This window comes from Salarias fasciatus, chromosome 6 (assembly GCF_902148845.1).
Source record: "Salarias fasciatus chromosome 6, fSalaFa1.1, whole genome shotgun sequence".
Lineage (NCBI taxonomy): Eukaryota > Metazoa > Chordata > Actinopteri > Blenniiformes > Blenniidae > Salarias > Salarias fasciatus.
The window spans coordinates 22,307,459-22,329,643 of record NC_043750.1 but is presented as its reverse complement, the minus strand read 5'-3'; the positions used below and the strand labels follow the sequence as shown (position 1 = coordinate 22,329,643).

Here is a 22,185-nt window from a genome sequence, read left to right as displayed (position 1 = left end):
CTAAACACTATGCTAGCCGTTAGCAGTACTACCCAAAACCTAACATCGGAGCCACTGGTGATTCAGTGAAACCTTCAAAAATATTATCTTTATCAGAATGCTGTGGTCTTAAACACCTGCCTATTTGAATGTGCATTGTGTTGCTCTCAACTATAAGAGATCGCTGAGTCTATGTCTATATCTATCTGAATAGATTGTGTAATTTCAGACCAGCTGTGTTCATTTTATATTTAAGCTGTATCAAAGATGGTACAGATTTAGCCAGTGAGTTTCAGCACCATGGACAGTGGACGCTCTCAGATTGACAGCTGTCAGGCTGTATTTGTGTGTGTGTGTGTGCGTGTGCGTGTGCGTGTGCGTGCGTATGTGTATTTGTTCTTCAGAACAAGTTTGTGAACTGGTTTGTGACTTTATTCTGCTTTCTGAGGCATATAGGTTTGCTTGGCTCAATAAAAGTGAGCATTAGTGTGTTGTTTGATGGTAGCATGAGGGATTGTTTGAATGGTAAAATTACTGTCATAAGGGCCCATCGAGAACGCTCCGCCCCCTCTGCACTAAGACTCATGCTCCGCCTCTGACGTAGTTGAATGCAGCACGTGGGACATCGGTCATCTTTTTTTTTTAATAAAGGCCTCATTAAGCTTTTGATCAAGCTCAAAAGCCCAAACCCACTTATAACACATTCAACCTCCCAAATCCAACATACTCTCAAGGAGCTAACTAGTTTAATGCAACCTTGTCATCAGAGATAAAGTGTTCTGTGTTGCAAATGTCACAAGAAGCAAAGCCAGAGTTTTGTTTGATGTCTGCTGGATTTATGTCCGTGTTTTAAAGAGCAGCAGCTCTGACTCTAAAGGTCAGAGCAGCTCGAACACAGACGCATAAACAAACCTTCAAGTTTCAGGTTGATCGCACACTATGTACAGATACAGTGTTGAAACCAAATAATACATAAATACATCGTTTAAATCAAAGTGTCAGCATATGTTGCAGTGGGAGGACAAAAGATTCAATACCAGAGTGAATATTACAAAACCAGCTACGCTGGCATAAAACGTGATGAGTTTCTATTTGTGTGTGGAGATCTGAAGAGTTTTCAGTTTATTTTCACAGGTTTGAAGACATCCATCAAATCCCTCCTGTAATACCAGGATTGTGGATTTTCTTTTGATGCCGACAGCAACGAAAATCTGGCCAGTGGAATTTATAAGCCAGTCATAAATCACTTTTACTTTCTAAAGTATTTATTCTATTAGGTAATGGTAGCAACTCATGCGAGGTTAACAGGGACAAACTGTATTTTCTAAGAGGCTTTGTATCACTTCTTTAATTTCAATTTAAATATAAATCCATGGCTCCAGGCCACCCAGAGACATGTATGTCGTGAGGGAATCGCCATGCGATATAGAGGCTAGATAAATGGATGCAGCTCAGGTGAAATCAAACTTGTTGAAGCAGATTTAACAGATGTTCACGGTACTGGAAGGACTTCGAGGCACAGATACAGCTGCAGCTGCACAACACTCATTAAACTGTTACTTTATTTGAAATACACATTTGCTTTTGTCCACCCACTGTACACTGAAACACTGCTGAGAGTCCTCCCAGTTCAGAGTATGGATATGCTTTTATACAGGTACAGCTCAAAAAACCTCCAATAGAAAAGTTCATCTTGTCATCGCTGAATTCAAACAGTGAAGCTGTAACATTTCACCCTATTTTGTGTTACACCTGATCGTGGCAGAATATATCCTATTAAAATCAAAAAACATCCTCTCAAAATAGCTTAAAATATCCACATTAGATGCTTTTCTCTTATTTAAACTTGAGGCCATAATGATTATATTTATCCTTCATATGTGCCGAGTGTGAAAGAAAACTGACAAAAACAATAGTTACATTTTCTGTGACGCAAATGTACAAAACCAACAAATAATTACTGTTAAAGAAACAACAGCTCACCATGTGTTTGCACTGAATAAATATTTACAGCGTGATGCACTAAAGTGAAAGGATTCACATTACAGTGAAGCAGAACCTGAACCAGTCAGAACGGTGACACTCGGCTCGTTCCCTTTCTCCACAACAATCATCAATAAATAAAAACGGATATTTACACAAAGGACAGACTTAAAAAGACACGTCGCTCCTCCGCCTGGCAGCACGGGAGGCAAAGATGTGGGGACAACGGCCTCTGGCTCAGAATACAGCTACTGAGAAATGCTTATTGTGATGTTTGGATTTTCTGTTACTTAACATTGAGCGAGGAAGAAGAGGAAGAAGCTGAAGCAGAGATATAACTTAAGCTGATTTAATCCACAAGTTCTTCAGTGGGTAAAAGTCTGGGGGACGGGGGGGATGTGGATCTAGGTGGTGTGGAAGGAGGTGAAGGAAACAGGGTGGGGAGGATGGAGGAGGGGGAGGAAGGTTCTGTTGGGGCGGAGATGGGGAAGAAGACAAGAGGCTGGACGGGGGAGACGGGGGAGGGGGATGGAGACGCTGCAGCTCTGATCGGGGCGGAGGGTGAAAGACACATGGGTTCGGGTGGAGAGGAAAGGTTCTGGGCCGCTTCAGAGGGCGACAGTGGGAAAGGACAGGAGACGGGTGGGGAGGGGGTGGTGCAGGGGAGCAGAGCGGGAGGACAAGATGGAGAGGCGGGCTCTAAAGACGGACCGGGAGCCGAGGGAGCCTCAATTTCGGGAGGCATTGAGTTGGTGGGCAAAACATAGAACTGAAGCGGATTAGTGGGAGCAGAGGGGGGCAGGTCGGGTGTGGCGACCCACGGTGGGCTGCTACCCGGGGGCGGAGAGCAGTCAGGCTGGAGGGTGGGTGCAGCATCAGGCTCACCCCGGGGATCTGTGGGTGCAGGATCGAGCTCAGCCGTGGGACCTGCGGGTGCAGGATCAGTAGGAGCTGCAGGTGTGGCATCAGGATCAGTGGGTGCTGTGGGTTCAGCATCAGGCTCAACTGGAGGATCTGCAGTTGCAGCATCAGGCTCATGGGGGGCTGCGGGTGCAGGATCACAATCAGTCGGAGCTGCCAGGACGGCATCAGGATCAGGCTCAACTGTGGGAGTTGCAGGTGCAGCATCGGGGTCAGTGGGTGCTGCGGGTTCAGCATCAGGCTCAACCGGGGGATCTGCAGGTGCAGGATCAGGATCAGTAGGAGCTGCAGGTGCAGCATCAGGCTCATGGGGCGCTGCGGGTCCGGGTGCAGCTGCCTCACAGCTCGCAGTCTCAGCTGGTGGAGCCAGCTCCATAGACCTCAGTGCTTCGCCACATGGAGCCTGTTTGGTTGGAGAAGCCGGTTCGTCTGGCACAGAGGAGGAGACGCTCTTCTCAGCCAACAGCCGGGGACTTGGCTCCGTTTGTAACCCTGGACAGCAGCGGGCGGCGAGCTGGAGGGTCTTCTTATCGAGAGCCGTGTTCTGTGAGGAACAGAGCGTCAGTCAGAAAAGACACGGAGCGTCGATCTCGATCCGCCACAGTAAATCAAGTGTTTTCAGCTTACTGTTTTCTCTTCACACCTACAATCATTAACTACTGACCCAGTTTTGCATTTTTTTTTTTTTTAAATGATTAACAACACATGATGAACAGACTCATGGAAACGGACATAAATGACTGAAAGATGGTTCCACAAAAGGACGACCGCACAGGAATGCAAACCTGAATGTCAGGCGCTACTCTACGTGCAGAGAAAGAGCAAATGAGAAAGGGAACATTTACTTTCCAACTTTCTCAACTCGCACATTAATAAAATGTCTTTTCAGACACAAAAACACCAAAAGCAACCCTCTTCAAGGAACTTGTAAATGGGATGTTGCTCATTTGCCCTTTTTCGCTGAATCTCAGCAGCAGAAGAGTCGAGGCGTTAAGTGTTAGTACATACCATTGCCTTCCAGCTAATTCAGAGGGACGAGGTGCAGGGAGGGGGCAGAAGCAAAGAGGGACAGAGACTAGTCTTACTTACAGCGTCAACAAAATGAAATCCACACAACAAGCATGACAGGCAGCAGACAGTTTGATGTTCCAGCTCAGCGCTACTCAGATGCTGTTTTCAGACCAGATGACTGCTTGTTTGAGTCTGAGCAGCCTGAGCTGGAAGCAACTGTCAGGCTCCCTATGAGGAAAAACAAAACAAAAACTAAATCAGGCAGCGACGAGTCGGTGAGAGCTCGGCTTCAGTAACAGACCACTCTGTTATCGATCAAGTTTCAAAGTGAGGAAAGACGTTTGCAGCACATTGAGCCATCACAGACTCCAAAATCTCACATCTCAAGACAAGCAGGGATTTATGGTTTCTAAAGGTTTTTACTTTATATAATTGTGATCCAGAGGAAATGAACAGGAAAAGTAACTGTTACTTGTTGTTTGTGATTCAGCTGTTTTAATGAAAATCGGAGATTCAGTAATTCCTAAGCAGAGATCTATTATTCTTTAGCTTTGGTTGTTGTTACCAATTAAAATAAGTTTGATAATCTGATGAGTTCATTCCTTAATGTCACAGAGCTCAAGACAATAACTTTTTTTTTCCCTCAGTGTTATATAAGACAATCCGCTACTCTACAGAATATCTATCTCAATGATATAATAAATATCCAGGATGATCAAGTCCTCCTTATGAGTAAAGTCTCCTAACAGAGCTGCTTCTCCATTATTTGTCTGAATCTTTGGCAGGATTATTCAACAATAGGGAAAAAAGATCCTCGCTGATCTGTTCAAATGCTCCCGGATCAGAGACAATAAAGCTACTTTTGCATTCATCTCTGCAAACGTGTCGGCGCACTCCCCAACCTCCTCCACAAGGTGGCGTCAGAGTATATTTAACGATAACTGGTCAACAGCCATTTCCAAATTTATGGCTACCGTTGTCACATAAAGTACACTTGTTTCATGCGCTCTATAAAAAGATGGAGGCAAATCACAGCAGCTGTGCACGAGCAGCGCGAACATGCTGTTAAAGTCCAGAACGGCGGGATGATTGAACAAACACAACCTTTAACAAACTGCTGGTATCACATCCCATGAAAAAAGTGTGATGGAGAAAGAGATGAGAGGTAAACCCAGGACAGAGTCCATGCTGGCCAGGCTGGTTAGTGAGAGCAGCTGGAGGAGGAGGAGGAGGAGGAGGAGGAGGAGGAGGAGGGGCTGAGAATGGACAGGAAGGAAGGGAGGGTGAGGAGTGTGGCTGTAGGAAGAGGGAGAGAGGGGAAGGGCGATAGCCGGAGAGGAAGACGAGGCTTAGCAGGGGGAAGTGTGTACCCGGCTCTCAGCTCCAGGCGTCCCCTGTGGTCCTGGGTCAGGTGTGAGGGAGGGGTGAGGAGGAGGAGGAAGAGGAAGAGGAGGAGGAGGAGGAGGGAGGAGGGAGGAGGATGAAGAAGACGAGGCCACGGCCCGCATTTTACACCTCAAACTGTCAAATGAGATTTAGCAGAAGATGAGATTCTTGGCATCCAGACGATGATCAAATCAAATGACTAACTCCTCCTCCCCCTCCCCAACACCACAGTGTGAGAGCGAGGCCGACGGCAAGTGTGACCTGATGGGATGAGCGAGGGGAGGGCGAACTGTACAAGAGAAAATGATTGCGGATGAGGTTCGAGACAGACAGGATGGAGGGATGCAGATACGGCTGGAACGTCCGCCCAGCAAGTCGTCCCATCATCCTCTAAAACCCTGTCAGACATGTTTACAGCAGCCGGAGCTACTCCCAGCATGCCAGCTATGCTTCTTGGACGACGATGAGGACGGAAACTCTCAGCCAAGTCATTAAGTGAACATAAGATTGATATCATGTCAATCACAATCGGGACAATCTTCCAGATTTGGGTCAAATGTTCCTGTGAAGCTTGGAAGAGGTCCTCTATAAGTTACAGCTAAACCCATGTCACAAACTTAAGACTGCGGATTTGTGGGTTCACTGAAAGTTAATCTCGATAATATCATCGGTTTTTGCCAAAAGGATGAAAAAAAGGTTTCCTAAGAGAAGTGTGCTCACCATGATGACCGTCACTCCAGCCGCCGTGTCATTTTCCTTCGGCGCCGCGTTGAAGTGCGTCTTCAGTTTACCTGTCACCTCCGTCTTCATGTTGTTGTCCGTCACCGCGTCGTCCTGCGTGCGCACGCAAGCGCGTCAGTCCACAGGAGAGACGTGCGCACGTCACCACAGTGTCATGGAGCTTCAGAGTGGAGAAAACACCTGAGTGTGAAAGGAGTTTACCGTGACCCATGGGTGTGAGAGGACGTCCTGGGCTGTGTATCGAGCCTCCACGTTGACCTGAAGCATCTTTCCAATCAGCTCCTGCAACAGAACACCCAGAGTGAAGATGCAGTCCAGACGCTGAATGGAAATCCATCAATCATTTGTAACGGTTTGGGAGCTTGAACCTCTTATATTTCAACAGTGGGAAAGAGGAAGACAAACCCTGAACATCACCACAGTTTGCACACAGGGTCATCCAACAAATGGATTTAGATTGTGGGAGGAAGTTAGTTTTTCTCATTCTCAGTATTTTTGGTTCCTGCTCCCGTCCCTATTTTCTGACATATTATTCTCCCACTCTCTCCTGTCGAAAGCCGAAAAGCGAGCACAGTTCTGTTCCAGCAGCAGAGTCACTGTGTCCACAGAAAAGAATCAACAATGCTGATACGATGCAAGGAAGGTAACTGTGAGACCGTAGTGTCCGCCCTCAACAAGCTAAAATAACACCTCAAGTTTAGGATTCACTTCATAGAATTTATAGACGTGCACACATGTGCACAAAGTCCACCTCCATGGTCTGTGTGTAAAACACCTGCTGGTTAATTAGTAGCTGCATAAACTCAGAGCTGCACCGATGCCTGCTGCGCGTGTGCGTGCGTGCGTGCGTGTGGTGACGGTGCTCTTGTCTGCAGTGTCAGGGGAAGTTGAACTGCAGTGGGTTTAATTAGCGGTTATGCTTGCATGTTGAGTGCGGCCGTCACCTCTGTACTCGACATTAATTCAGAGGGTTGAAGGAACAACTGTGTTCTTGAGTCGACAGCCGTTATTAAAGGAGAGACAGTTCACATGGTGGGTGTCGAGCAACTGCTTCACTTCTTTTTTTCTTTCCGATCCACCACATCTGGCCAGCAGCTGCAGGCCAGGCTTCCTGTGATCCTCTGATGAACGTAATTCACTGAAGTAAAGGTCATCTAATGTGACAAAAGCGCGTCACGTATTCTGACCTTAGCCGAGTCGGTGATGTTGTCCCAGTACGGACTCGGAAAGTCCAGCCGCCCGAGAAGAATCTGGTCGAACAGGTCCTCTTGCAGGTTATTGTCGCTGCATTGAAACACACACAGACTCTCAATACAATTTAGAATGCATCATTAACACAAAACAAACCTGTTGTCTGTTGTCAAAATTATGTTTTACAAGGATCTTAATCTTTCTGATTAGTATTCATTAAAACATTTATCATCTGCTGAGGAAATGCAGCAGATCACCTTCTGAATGGGGGGAAGCCACACAGGAGGATGTAGGTGATGACGCCCGCAGCCCAGATATCCACCTTCAGACCGTAGCTGTGGGAGCAGAGGAGAGGAAATGTCCATGAAAGATAGTTTTCACTCATACCACAGTTTGACCATAAGTTTGACTGAGTGTTCAAAGGACAGAGCTGGTTTTTCAGATTTGATTTTTACTTTGCTGAAGTCCTTAAACCCTCTTACACACCGGTGTAAATGTAAACGTTTTCTTACCCAGACTCGGCGATGATCTCTGGAGCCACGTATGTCGGAGTCCCACACACCGTGTACAGCGGTCCCTCCACCACTGTGGCCAGGCCGAAGTCTCCCAGTTTCAAGGACTTGGTGCCATCGGGGTACTCGAACACCTTGGGTCAAATGTCAAGTTAAAGCCTGGAGTGCAGCCAGACGTGTAGAAGAAAACATTGTGTGTGTGTGTGTGTGTGTGTGTGTGTGTGTGTGTGTGTGTGTGTGTGTGTGTGTGTACCAGCAGGTTCTCGGGCTTGATGTCCCTGTGGACGATGCTCATGCTGTGCAGGTACTTGAGCGCTCCGGCGAGGTTGTACACCATGATGCTGGCGTCTCTTTCAGTGTACTTGGCAGAGGAGGTGATGGCATCGAATAAATCCCCTCCCTGAGGAAACACACACACACACACACACACACACCACGGTCACACACAATGCAGCAATACACTCGCGCGTGGAGCGATAATTCTCGGCCTCCGCTGCACCTTGACGAGCTCCATAACGAGGTAGAGCTCTGTGGGCGTGTCCACCTCCTCGATCAGCATGATGATGTTGGGGTGTTTGACCCGCCGCAGCACAGCCACCTCGCTCTCGATGAGGTGCTCCTGGAAACATCCACAGAGTTTACAGCAGATTCTGCCTGTTGGACTAAATCTGAATGTGTGTGGACGGCGTTTGGTTCGGCGCCGTGCGTGGAAGTGTGGAGATCATTTGAGTCAGTTGATGAATAAAACATGGACCTGATCTGAGTGTGAGGAACAGAGAGAAGCAGGTGATGCTGTACGTGGGAGTTAATAATGCACAGTGGAACGCCAACATATGACCCTTTCTTTCTTGCGTCTGCGAAGCGCCTCAAAAGAAACACGAGCAAAGACAGAAATAGGACGAGGGCGAAGGGAACGCAGAGCGAACCTTTCCACTGCACTTGGCTTTGTCGATGATCTTCAGAGCAAACTCCTTCCCCGTGGACCTGAACAGAAACAGAGCAATTAGCAATAACAATAAAAAAACAAGCACAGACGCTGCAACGGTGTCTGTAATTCAAATTAAGAGCTCACTGGAGAGCCGGAGTTACAATGTGCAGGACTGCTGCTGCAGGCTTTTTCCCGCTGCACAAGCAAAAGTTTAACCAGTTGGAGCAGAGATGTGGTGCAGACGCAGGAAGCCGAGTTTCCCTCTCCACACACACACACACACACACACAGGCTCATGTTTACCACGGTGCTGCATCACCGCGGCAAACATCTGGGAACTGAGGAGACCGAGTGCAAAAGGAGCCGCTCCGGTTTTACGATTCTCCTAACGTGTCTGAATGAATGAGAGGTCTGGACTGTGAAGGACGCTGAATGTGGTCGATGATCATGTGGGATTCCTGTGCATTTTGGATAGTAGTGAAAAGTTTATGTTCCAGATGTGCAACACTCTGCTGAATCTTGTATTTTTTTAAAAGAGGTTTCATAAATGTATCAGTTTTGTTGCTACTCTAGGATGCAAACAATCCAGATTAGTAGGAAGCAAAGAGAGGCAGTGTTTTCTGACAGGATTATTCCAGGAGTAGTCTCCAGGAAGACGTATCAGATGAGTGTGTCACACACTTGATGGGCCTTTTGTCATCTGAGCAGTGAGTTGACTCAGAGATTAAAAGGCTAATGAAGTGAAATCACCGCTGGGTTTAATCCATGAGGTATTTCTGTCTCCACAATGCCCGTCATTAAGAGTTAAAACTCCCTGATTGGACAGTGACCACATGTGATGAATATTTCATTAAGCCGTGAGTGTGTGTGTGTGTGTGCGTGCGTGCGTGTGTGCACTGCTGCAATCCCTGATTTAATATGTCCACTCTAAGTGTTTCACTTACCTCTCCACACAGTCTTTGACCACAGCGAAGTTCCCGTCTCCAATCACTTTGCCAATCTTGTATTTCTCCAAGATGTTGACGGCGGGAGGGTATCGGTTCCCGTTGACTGTGGAGAAGAGACCAGAGGTAGCAGCGGGCCTCTGACGGCTATTCAGCTATTTGATCCGGTCAGGTCAGTAAATATTTGGACGTGGAGACATTCTCCAGCGCTTCACCTCTCTATAACACCACCTCACATCTGAAATGAAACACTCAAGATGTGCAGATTTTAGGCCGCGACTTCAGGACATTTTTGTCAGAATAATTTGGACATATAGGAATTCCAAACTACTTCGTATGCGCTCTTCAACTTTTTAAGGGAGTAAAAGTAACTGGACAGACTGAAACTATTCAACGAGTCGGGGGTTTGATCTCTGTCAGACATCTACTTCAGTCGTCTCCAGTTCAGTTTAGTTAAGCACTAAAAAGCTAAAAATCCACACTTTGCGGTCTGTTTGTCCGTCCTGTGGTCAGGAACATGCTTGCTGCGGGATCAGCGGTGAGAAGCGCCACTCGCTGTGTCATGACAGTGACCTGTGTAGGAAGCCTGGAGCAATAAGCTCACTCTGGATCCTGCCTCTTCATCACAGGGCAAAATAAACTGCAAACAGATGCACTTTTTGCAGTTCGGCTGGTTTTGTGAATATCTGCAGGAAATAGATGTGCTGAAGTTTCATCGTTTCCTCTTTTGGCCACAGTGACCCACAGTGTCTTCTTTCAGATTTTTAAGAACCACTGACTTTGTGCATTTTCACACCACAGTGTTGAACCCGGTATTGTGTGACAAAGGATAGAAACAAAGATTTTTTTGCTGCTTTAGTTGTGATTTAAAAGACCACATGTTGAATAAAAGACAGCCTACCTTCTGGGCTCAGTTCATCGGTTTGATCGTGGTGATTGTTCAGTGAACCATTTACATTTGGGGAGGAGCTGTGATGAGAGGGAAGAATCTGTGGGACGCATGAAAAAAAAAAGTAAGTCAAGTTATCCTTACTCCTTCTCAAGTGCATTTTTTTCATGTCTTTAAAGTTCCACTGCAAACATTTGATGCCTTCAAAATACAATGTGCAATTAATCTACTTAATTAATAGAATGTAAATATAATGTTAAAACATCAAGTTGACACAAACCTGGGTTTATCAAACTGTGTAAAAGTCTATTTTATCCGTTTCTTTATACAAATCATGGAAACTTAGCAGGTTTAACTGAATTTACTGAGAAAGTGACCTTGTTGCTGCACCCGATTTTTTTGTTTTTGTTTTTACTTAGCTCTTTGTTTATTTCTCTTTCAAAAAACTCAGCAAATACAAAGTTTAAAACAACATAATTTATTATGCAGCTCTGCAATACACAATTTTATCATGGGATGTGATCAGCCTTGAATTTTCTCTCTTAAAAAGTAACCTATGCATTCAGTGTGGCATATACTTTTGGGACAGGGAGGCCTGCAACGTAACCCAAAAATAAAATAAATGCATTAATAATTCCAGTAGGATGGTCTAAAATAAGCTTCACCCCTTCAGCGTGTTCAAGGTAGTAGAGGTAGAGGAATAGACCTCCCTCATGTCCCCTTATCACCGTACAGAAAAAAACCATTACAGCACCAAATGAATGATTCATCTGATAAAAGTGTCTCTTCTGCAGAGGACAGCAGAGCACATTTCAGCATCTTATGGCTACTTTTCAGGAATGTCAGCAATAAATGTCAGCCAGCTGGATTGAAATTATATTTTCCTTCTCAAACAGAGTTGGCCCTCTACATTTCTGCATCATAATGTTCATTCTCTAACAGCAAGGCTCTATTATTTAGTCTAAAGAGGTCCACAGGACCACAGTACAAGGTGGGACGGCAGCTTTTAGATCCATTTCATTGCTCAGTATATCAGAAAGCTTCTTCCTTAGATAAATGACTAAATGTAACTACTTTAGCAATTTCACATTTGAATTTTGTTAAAAAAATAAACAAAAAAAAATCTGACTGTACAGTTTACTTTGAAGTTTGTCACTAAATCAGTCAGATCCATGTAGGGATGAACGTTTGACTGAGCTTATAGAGGCACGGCGCAGCAGTGCAGCAGATCTGCCAGCTGTCTGGATCATTAGGAAGAGTGTAGTCTGGGACTAATACACAGCTTACAAGGAAAAAAAATATCAGCAAAAAATCTGATTAGTATTTCAAAATCTTCCAAGACTGAGTCTGAGAGCTGCTGCACGGTCACAGATGACCTTCAAATCATTTAGTAATAAGAAGTCTTCACATTCAGAGTGGGAGACTCGGGTTTGAATGCCAGTCGCAACGCAAAAATTAGGTCTATGGTGAAAAGAAGTAGTGACTTGCTGCGGCCGCATTTCACTTTGCTCATTTGGCAAATCGGCGTTTCTAATGTCACAGTCTGTAAAACAGCAGCCGTCCGTCCTGCAAATGATCATCAGGCTTACCTTAAAACTGGGAATAGGTAGAGGGCTGGTGGGAGACGGTGTGGAGGACTTGGTAGACTTGGAAGTTGAGATCTGGCTTGTTGATACACCATTTACTGTACAAAAAAAAAGAGAGGGCATATCCAGTGGCACAAGGAAGAATTAGTCTGATTGGTAAATAATCAAACCGATCACCGGGAACACCTGAACAGTTCTTCTGTATGTAAACTCACTTACAACTCTCACATGTTTAACACTGGAGCACCGGATTCTCCCCAATAACCCTTCAGGACAATTTTTTTTTTTTTATGTTTTTTAATTTAAATGTGGGGAAATGAGCCCCATTTCACACATTTCACCATCATTTTTCCCCTCACTAATTCTCACACAGACTCACTTGGTAATCTTTTGTCGAATAGTGAACTTTCTAATGTTTCTATCTGCAGACAACATGAAGCAGAGCTCTCTTCATGCTACTGAGTTTCCTGATAATGTATTTATCTTGCATGTACACCTGTCATTATTCGTTAAGGCCACGCAAAAACTCAAATAAAGGGTCGAAATACATCTTAGATAAGATGCACACTAGCATTGCAAATGTTAAATAAGTGGTCGTTTTACACTTCCTGGAAAAAATAAAGTAATAGTTGAATCTTTAACGCTGCCGTGTTGTGCAATGCTCCATAAAGTCATAGGTTGTAGTTATCTCAAGAGTCACACTTGCAGAGCACAGTGAATCATTCTCATTCCTATTCTCTGTGGGATATTTGCAGAATTTCTGGAATACATGTGGCTGCTTTTAGGCATACAGTTGCTCATCATTCTTTTTTGGCAGGTTATTCTAATCACTCGGTAATGCTATCAGTGGCAGAGGCGTGTTAGAAACACGACCGTTTCTATTCTCCGACTGATTCATTCGCTCAAGAACAGACTGCCTCTGCTTCCCTCCTCTCTCTTTCACTTTCTGGCACAAACGCAGAGACATAATGCGTCAAACTTTAACTGGGAGCCCTTCATCTGCATAAGCCCAGCTGAGCTGAGAGTTCACTTTACACTGCCTCCACGCTTCATCTTTGCACTGCCGTTAAATACTTTGTTCAAACTGAACTCCTACAAATGAGAAAACATTTCAATTTCCATGACGTGACATTATGGCGTGGCTTTAAACATTCTGGCGGTGTGGTTTTTGTCTTTGGAGCATCTCTCGGCTTCCACAGATAAGGAAGCGTGTGACGTGAGGAACTGTTCGCTCAGAGCTGAATCTAATTAGCACGAGCAGAGTCGATGCAGGAGGGTTTTCAGCCACATTCCCAGGCTTCCTCCTCATTTATCCCACATAATCTTTACTCTCTTCGCTTTAATCAATCCAGCTGTCTACACATGCAGCTTAACGACTCGCGTTGCACATCTGTATGGACGTCTTAGACACCCTGCTCTTGAGCAGCAGTTCATAACCTTCTGTTCTTAGATGCTCACAGGACTGCCTCCAAGAACCCAGAGTGAAAGTTTCAGTCTCAGATCTATTTTCATGTTTTAAACATAAATCTATATACAGTAAATAAACATTTGTCCTTCAAAACTTGATTGACTCACAGTGACCTCGACACCAGCGCTTATGCAAATGCAGCCTGCCGCTGCTGCTGCGCTGCTCGCTTTAAGCCTTCGCCGTAGACAGTGTAATCAGTTCGCGGCACTCAGTGAGCAGATTGTGCAGCAGCCGGCTCTCAGAGCGGAGCTCACAGCAGCTGTAGTTACAGTAAGTCAGGGAGAGGAGGCCGACATAACCAGAACAGCTCGAAAAGATTATTTTAAAAGGTGAAATCAGAAGAGGGCCGATTCAATCGTTCATGACAAATCCAGTTTTTTTCAATATCATCAATATCATGACATTTTTATTTGCCTCACCTGGGGACTTGATCGAGGACTGACTGGTGGAGAAGTGGACAGGTCGCCTTGCTGCAGTGACACAAAATACGCAACAGACGCACAAAACCAGTGTTGAACAAACTTCTGATGCACAACGGTGACTGTTCCCACTCTGAATTGGCTGATGCAGTTTTTTTTTTCCACTGTAGCACACAAATAGCTTGGTATCTTTACAACTGTGAGAGAAAAAAAAGCTCAAATACTGTTGTTCAGAAATGTAAAAGGCTACTCCAGTATAAATGGTATTTGTGAAGAGACTCAGACCTTTTAGATGGTGTATTTTTGAGGTTATTTATTAGTGATTATCCATTCGGTTATTAAAAAAAAAACTAAAATAAGCACTTTCTTCTAATATCGAGTGGGAACAGCGTGTCTCTTACCCGCACTGGGCGACTTGCTGCGTCGTGAAGGTTTAGGGCTTTTAGCCGTCCGATTGGGAGTCGCAGAGCGGCTGTAAGACGACTTCAGCACTCTGCATTCTGAGGAGAAAACACATTTTGGGGTCAACGGTGTGAAAATTAAACCCGTTTTTCAAAAAATCCGAGCAAAACCAGAGCTATCATTACAGTACGATGCACGAGGGAAATGTTATTGATGATGGTCAAACACTGCAGGGACAGAGAGGCTGTGATGAACACAGATAAAGTCTGCTTTATTTTCTACAAAAACAATAAGAGAACAGAGTCAGTACAAAAAGTGCACTACATGTTGGACTAGTAAGGGTTCAGCGACAACAAGATTGATACTCAGAGACTCTATGTCATCCTGTAATTTTTACCTTATATCTAACTTTTTCTTTATAATGCTTTTCTTCTCTGTGGCATTTGACTTGTTCATTTCAAAAAACACCCTGCTGATAAGATTCCAACATCCAACAGTAAAAGTACAGCTAAACACAGCTTGCTTGTTCTAAAATATCCACAGGCCATCTTTAATTACTGCAACACCCATTTGTTGTCAACATAGTTGACCTTTACTCCCCAAACATCTTCTCTGGTGATCAGCAGCACCACAAAAAAAGAAAAGAAAAAGCCTGCAATGTATACAAAACTGCAGTCACAGTCTGTATTTTTGTCTCAAGCACAACATCTGGGTTCAAATTACTGCTGCACACGATGAATATATTAAAAATTGTCTGCATTTTCTTCTTATTTTGGAGTGTGGGGTTTAAAAAGAATAACGGAATCACCCATGATGTGCAGCTTTCATTTCTTTACCTTGCTCAAAAATCTGTATCACTAACAGATGAAAGCTGGGAAATGAGGGTAAAACTCCTGTCACAGTGTGTAACACCAACAATCCAGAACTTATTTATAAAAGAAGCCCTAAACTGGGGCTATTCATCTCCAATTAGAAAGCCCCTGAGCTGTGGAAGATGTTTATAGGACTAAGCTGAAGCTAACACAGCGGTAGAAGCACAGCGAGCAGAGGGTTCCGTCTGCTCAGGACACATTCAGACACACACATGAGCATGTGTGTGTTTCAAGTGTGTTGACAAAACTGGAAAACTTTCCAGTAGATTTGTAGTTAAACTACAAATTAAAACTTGATTAAAAGTTTGAACATTATAACATTAAACGCTGGTAGCACATGTAACAAGAAAGAATGTATTTAGCTGTATTATCCCAGCAGAGTGTTTGTCAAATTTGGAAGATGGATGGTAGTTAAAGAACTTTTGAATATTACTCTTTTAGCTGCAACCAAAAATAGTCCCAACTAGCATGTTATGACCACTAGCAGACAGCAGAAAGTCAACATTTTGACCCAAAAGTTGTGTCAAAAAAAAAAAAAATAAATAAAAAAATAAATAAAGATAGGACTAAATTTAAGGATTTTGTTGGGTAGTGAGAAATGTTTCCACTGTTCTTGATTTGTATATCGAGTGTGGATCTATGTTGCTAAAGGAAGAGCAGCCCCTCTGCTCCTTCAGCAGGGAGTACGGCGTCCCTTTTTTGTTCATTCAAAGACCTATTTCTTATAAGTGGAGCACGAGAGTGTAAGTGGGACGAAGGCCTCAAACTCTTTCTGTACAGAAGCAACACCGTCAACGGTGGCCACTAACACAGTGTGTGTGTGTGTGTGTGTGTGTGTGTGTGTGTGTGTGTGTGTGTGTGTGTGTGTGTGTGTGTGTGTGTGTGTGTGTGTGTGTGTGTGTGTGTTACAACTAACCAAACAAAAATATCAAACAGGATGCAAGAAGTTTGGACTGAAACTAAAGTAAACTCATGTTTCCTTCCCGTGAGTTTGCTCGGCCTCAGTGGAGCTGTGACAGTGAACGCATCTGCTGATTAAAGAGGTCATATCCTGCTCCTGCCTGCGTCGCCGCTTAGATTTGTGCACATAAAAGAGTGATGCCAAGCTGAGCTTGTGCAGATCAGATGTACAGCTCTGATACAGAACATGAAGAACACAGTGGGGAAAAAAACAACATGCAACTACTTTTATCCTGATCAAATAATGTATTTCTACAGATGTTGGGTAGGTGAATAAATTCATGGAAATGGACAAATTTTCTACATCAAAAAATGCAATAATCCCCTCTGAACCTGATCAAATAAAATCTAAATTTACCCAGAGGCAAAGCTCATATCCTGCGCTCAGTTTCCTGAAGGAAGAGAGTGTCACATGCAGACATGAAAGACAAGAACTAAAGGGGGAAAACACAGCTAACACACACACACTAACACACCAACACAGATGTTTAGTTAGTTTAGACTTAGGCCTACCAGTCATAAAGGCTGTGGAAGCCTTACCACTGTGATCCAAAACAAAATCATCCTGGGAATAGCGGTACTTCTCCGGTCCGCAGGCTATGAACACATCGTCATCGCCGAAGAAGTCCTGCAGGCAGGTGATCTGGAAGAAGACCAGGAAAGAGAAAGATGAGATGAATGTTTCTCAGAGGCTTTATTACCACTTTAATTGTTTTTATGGGTTGACATTGTGGGTGGGGAAGTGATCGGATCATTTACACTGCTGCAGGACACAAAGTAGCACCGTCGATAAAACAACTGAAAATAAGGTTCTGCTGTTATTTCTGTAATTACTGTGAAAAATAAAGCTTCTTTCAAAATATATCCAATGCCTCAACGTGTTCGTACCACGAACCACAAATGAAACCTCTTCTGCTTCAGATGCTCATCCTCAGACAGGGTGTCTAGCCTGACAGGCCCTGCCCCCGCCGTCCTTCCATCTTTCACTGGATGATTTCTGAGTGAAAGCAAGCACCTCATAACTAAAGAGTCTTGAACCTGAAACAGAGACTCTCCTTCCCAGCAGAGCTCATAACAACCAGCATCAAATAAGATATTCTGCTCAGTCCCCTACATTAGATCCAAGCCTTTGGATCTTAACATCTCAACCCCTCTTTCAAAAGCAATATTTGAATTTTATAGTGCAATGTTACATTTACAGTGACACTTACCGACTTCCTTTACAAGGTGTGAACAGTCTGTCACACATTCATTAGTTTTTCCAACACAACAGTGCAGGTTTTGGTTAAAAAAGTAGTCCTGCAGTAGTTTTGGTTCGGCTTTAGCTCAGTATGAACATGTCCGGGTTTAGCAAGTCGAAGTCAAAACACTAACATAATACTGCAGCGTCACTGCAGGGCCTTGAGAGAGGGGAGGTCGGGGGATGTGTCGGGGGGGATTTTCTGTTTTGTCTCACGTTGCGATAATGGTTTCGTTTGAAGCTCAGTGCGGTTCAGGTTTTACACCCACCAGCACCCACCGCTGAAGACTGAAGGAATCACTTTAAACTCCTGTGAGTTCTGCCTACGCATACACACACACACACACACACACACACACACACACATACACACAAACTCACATAAATCATAATGTTCATCATCGCCACTGATTCGCCGCAGCCTAAGCCTTTTGCCCCAAAGCCACATTTTAACCCTGAAATCCATAGAGGTTTCTAAGGAGTTCTGTATTGTGCCTTTCATGGCAGGTTGAACCTTGGGTAGTGGTGAACTGTTCTCTAGGTTTCTGGAATACAAGCCTGCACACATGCACGCGCACGTGCACTCACATGCACAATCCCTCTGTTGCTGTAGGTGGACAAGTAGGAAGACAAAGGAGGGAAATATCCGTTCATTATCCGAACACCACACACAAAGGCACCCACACATTGGCAGACACACACGTGCACATACACATACACACACACACTAAGGAGGGGAAGGGTACAGCATGGCTGAAAGATTGTGGGCAGATGGATCCTCTAAGGGAGACTGGGGGCTGACACAGTGGGGGGGAAATGTGCATTTGTATGTGAACAGGATGTCTTGTAGATGAACTGGTGGTCCAGAAAAGCTTAATGGCCGTGCAGGGCCGAAACATTCTCCACAGTGAAAATAACAGAAAACAAAAGCGGGAGGCGAAAAAAGAAGAAAGAAGTGGAGGAGGAGAGAGAATAGTAGTGTAAAAGTATAGTATTTCACACCACAAATCATTCACTCACTCCAATTGCACAGCTATTAATAATAAATAAGACACTTCATTTGACACTTGTGTGTGTCCTACATTCAGACAGCATGAGTTAAAAATGACACAACATTCAGTATCCATGACATTCTCATAAATAATAAATAACTCTTTTTCCATGCCCAAATTAACCCTACTTTTTTTCTTCTTTCAGGCACACCAGTATCATTTTTTAGTCACTCAAACAGAGAAAGTAAAGGAGTGTTTGCAGTACATTCTGAGCTGCAGCAGTTTTCCAAAGGTTTGACATTGCTGGAGTGAATGCCATTCTTTAGATGAACTCTCACTCTGGAACTTGGCAGCTGATCACTACACCAGATTTTCAGGGGACAGGTGGTAAAATCAAAATGCCGTCGCAGCGGCGGTGGGATGCCAGTGACATCTTCACACCCTTCCCTGTGTATTTCAATTGTTAATAAACCCCGAAATCCAAGTTCCAATATCCTATCTCAGGCATTCATTCATTGCACGCCTTGTCGGCGTTTCAATGCAAACAGCCTGTATGTGTCAAAGATGGATTCCGGCGGAGGGCAATCACCTCAGTGAGAAATTATTACAAGTGGACATCGGGCAACGCTTCTCATCAATCTTTGACCTTACTGCAGGTGCTGCTTTGGGTGGTGTTATTGGTGTCGACACTTGGCTGTATATTTCCTTCCACTCAGCAGGCTGTGCTGCCGTGGCGCTCCCTGGTCATTTGTTCGAGGACAATGTGAGGCAGCGACACTGGTACTGCTGAGGTGAGCACTGTCCTCTGGCACGGAAACGCCATGTGGGACGACCTCAGCAGTGTTCTGCAACAGTCATTCCACAATTTAATTAATTTATTTATTTTTTTGTAAATTCACATTGTCACTCCCTGTTTGGAACTGGATGTAAAGATCGTCACTGCTATCATACCGGCGCAGCGAAAATAGAATTGAAACCGAAGTTGTTCTGCTTACGTTGATTTGTGCAACTGCTCAAATTCCACTGCTGCTGCTATCCATCTATATTTATACCTTTTTCATCCATGTGAGAAAGAAAAAAAAAAAAACCATGCACAGTGGGAAGGACTGTTTTCCACACAAATAACTTTGTGGAATCGCCACTTGTTGCCTGGTAACTGCTCAAGGCAAAAAAAAAAAAAAAAAAAAAAAAAAAGTTCACCACATTTTCAGTGGAATTTCCTAAACATATTTTAGCTGGCTTGACATTGAGCTTCAGACCCAGAATAGTTTGATCAAACAAGAAAAGCAAAGTTGTTGTGTTCATACATCAGCAGTAGTCGAGGTGGCTTTAACCCTAAGAAGACTGGATTGGGGTCGATGCAGACAACCATGTAAAAATTACCAGAATGTATTAGAAGACAACGATGGCAATAACTTTTTCCTTTCTTTTGTTTATTAGCAAATTAAATAAATACCAACCACAACACTAATGAGCCTAATCAGTGCAGACTGTCACAAAACTCATGTACACAATTAACTCTGAGGAAAAGCACATTGTTTAGAACCGGAACACCACCCGTCGTGAACGGACTCTTCTTCAAAAGGAAAGATGTAGGAAAAAAATATATTGTTATATACCAGAAGATTATATGATAAATGATTTTATGACAATGATGTCCTCATGACCATCAAACTCACTGATGTCACAACATTCACACCTACAGTTTGTCGCCACATTCTAGTTTCTCTTTACAAAATGAGCATTACTTGATCTTTACAGTTCATAGCTCACACAAAAGTCTGTATGTAAGGCAAGATTATAGGGTAACACTTTACTTGAAGCACCCGGTATAACACATTATAAGTAGTTATAAACACTCATAAATGATCACAATGCTTTATAACCCACTATGCAGCATAGGATTAGGGTTAGGGTTGGGTCCTGATGTTATAAAGCAGTGTGATCATTTATGAGTGTTTATAACTATAGTTATACAGTGCTATAATGTACTTATAATGTGTTATACAGGGGTGCTTCAAGTAAAGCGTTACCGATTATAGCAAGTACCAGTTTATGCAGTGGATGATAAAATCTGTTTAAAGGACATTTCGGGAGATTTGGCAGTAACTGCATGAAGAAATAGCTAAAAATGCTAAACTACTATGTGAATCATGCATGCATTTATTCATCCTGTAATTTATTGGCCTGAAGAGTGATGGACAGGTGCCTTGTAGCCTTGTATTGTGTTACCACTCAGTACTGCAGACTGATGTCTGTCCTCAGAGCGAAGGACAGTCAGCCGGGGCTGAACTTCGACCCCTGGTTACTATTAATGACCCTGATTACAAATACAGTAAACAACAGTGGCTGAAGGTCTTAGCAAGCCACAAATAGAATCACCCCACCCTGAAGTGAAACAAGAGGTTGGGTTGTACTTAAAAATTCTCAAAGCTAGTTCATAGCATGCAGTGTCTAAGTATTATGGCTGAGTAGTTGTAAGAGTTGTGCGATGTGCTGTTCTCTAATGTACAACACCCCGATGTTTCACATCACATGGTCATCGACTTCTGTCGGGAGAAAAAGTCAAATTTGCATAAAGTCACTTGATAGCTTATCCTTTACCAAACTAAAATGGCATTAGAGGAAAAAAAGGAAAGATATCAACCTTGTCAAGGCAATTTCTAGTGCAGATCACAATAAATACAGTTTTAAGTATTAGTAATATAAAGTTTTATTGAAGGTGATCATGCGCTTCAATGTGAGACTAAAAACAGAGCGAACAGAGATTCATTCATCTATTATCTATAATGCTCCATCCTGTTAGGGAAACTAAGGATAAAGGTAAGAAACATAAGAGGGGTTGAATATAGCAGAGTAATCCTGAGTGAACTTAAAACCTTTCGATCTTTGAAAAAAATCATTGAAAAAAAAAAAAAATAAAATGTTATTGCTGTTTGGCAGGGGAGTGAGGTGCATCGCTGCCAAACTGTGGGACTGTTTCCGTTTGTGGATCGCTTCTTCCTCGTCTTCTCCTTTTATTAAAATATTGCAATTTTGCAGTAGGTTATGCTCATTTATCAATACATCGTCTTTTGCCCAAATGGGATGCTACACTCAAAAAAAAAGCGCAATTGATTAGCATTAAAATGTTTAGTGAAGCAGCTTAGCTTTAACTTTCTTTGTATTAGTTATAAATATGCAAAAAAAAAAAAATCTGATTTTAAAACAATCAAACATTTTCACTATCTAACATTCGAAAACTGTTAATCATTCTGAAACTGCCACACTGTAAAACTCTCACACATTTTAAAAGTATCACAAGAAGGAATTTGGTGTTTGGTCGAGAAGTGGATTATTGTCAGACTACATTGTCCTTGTTTGTCTCCACTCCTGTCAAACACCACCAGGAGAAACAGCCAGTGGTCTTCCATTGCCAGAGCTGTCCTGTGGGTTCTGTCTCAGCCAATCAGTGCAGGGAACTGTTTGCAGGGCGCTGTATTGGCTGGGTAGCATGTCTTGAGGGTAAACTGAAGTTTGCCCTGAAAGACGCGGCACTGCCCTCCCTCTCGCATGTCTGACCTTCTCTTGCTCTCACCATGTGTCTGTGTGCTTCGCTTATATCTTCTGCCCGGCTCAGCGTGGCAACAAAAGAGATGCAGGGTGTCAGCGAATCAAACACAATAATCACCGAGAGGTCTGGATGTCTTACAGATCAAAACAACACAAATGTCTACGAAAGACTCACAATGTCACATTGATACACTGCACCAGGATTTTTG

The 22,185-nt window shown here is 43.6% G+C and overlaps 1 protein-coding gene across 3 annotated transcripts in view; it reads right to left on the bottom strand.

The window, feature by feature from the left end:
• Positions 1-613: 613 nt before the first annotated feature.
• dclk2a (doublecortin-like kinase 2a) overlaps positions 614-22,185 on the bottom strand; it is a 39,550-nt gene continuing 17,978 nt past the window's right edge. The window contains exons 3-18 of one of the 3 annotated variants that reach the window (XM_030093837.1): positions 16,706-16,835; positions 14,360-14,458; positions 13,959-14,009; positions 12,075-12,169; positions 10,498-10,585; positions 9,597-9,702; positions 8,651-8,708; positions 8,224-8,343; positions 7,978-8,124; positions 7,725-7,858; positions 7,470-7,547; positions 7,209-7,305; positions 6,223-6,303; positions 6,001-6,114; positions 3,892-3,904; positions 3,280-3,427 (exon numbers count right to left, since the gene is read on the bottom strand). In XM_030093837.1, the coding sequence (XP_029949697.1) occupies positions 3,411-3,427; positions 3,892-3,904; positions 6,001-6,114; positions 6,223-6,303; positions 7,209-7,305; positions 7,470-7,547; positions 7,725-7,858; positions 7,978-8,124; positions 8,224-8,343; positions 8,651-8,708; positions 9,597-9,702; positions 10,498-10,585; positions 12,075-12,169; positions 13,959-14,009; positions 14,360-14,458; positions 16,706-16,835 (1,428 nt within the window). In that variant the 3' untranslated portion in view covers positions 3,280-3,410. Of the gene's footprint in view, positions 3,428-3,891; positions 3,905-6,000; positions 6,115-6,222; positions 6,304-7,208; positions 7,306-7,469; positions 7,548-7,724; positions 7,859-7,977; positions 8,125-8,223; positions 8,344-8,650; positions 8,709-9,596; positions 9,703-10,497; positions 10,586-12,074; positions 12,170-13,958; positions 14,010-14,359; positions 14,459-16,705; positions 16,836-22,185 lie in introns of all 3 variants that reach the window. The other 2 variants (XM_030093835.1, XM_030093836.1) reach the window with 2 other exon arrangements.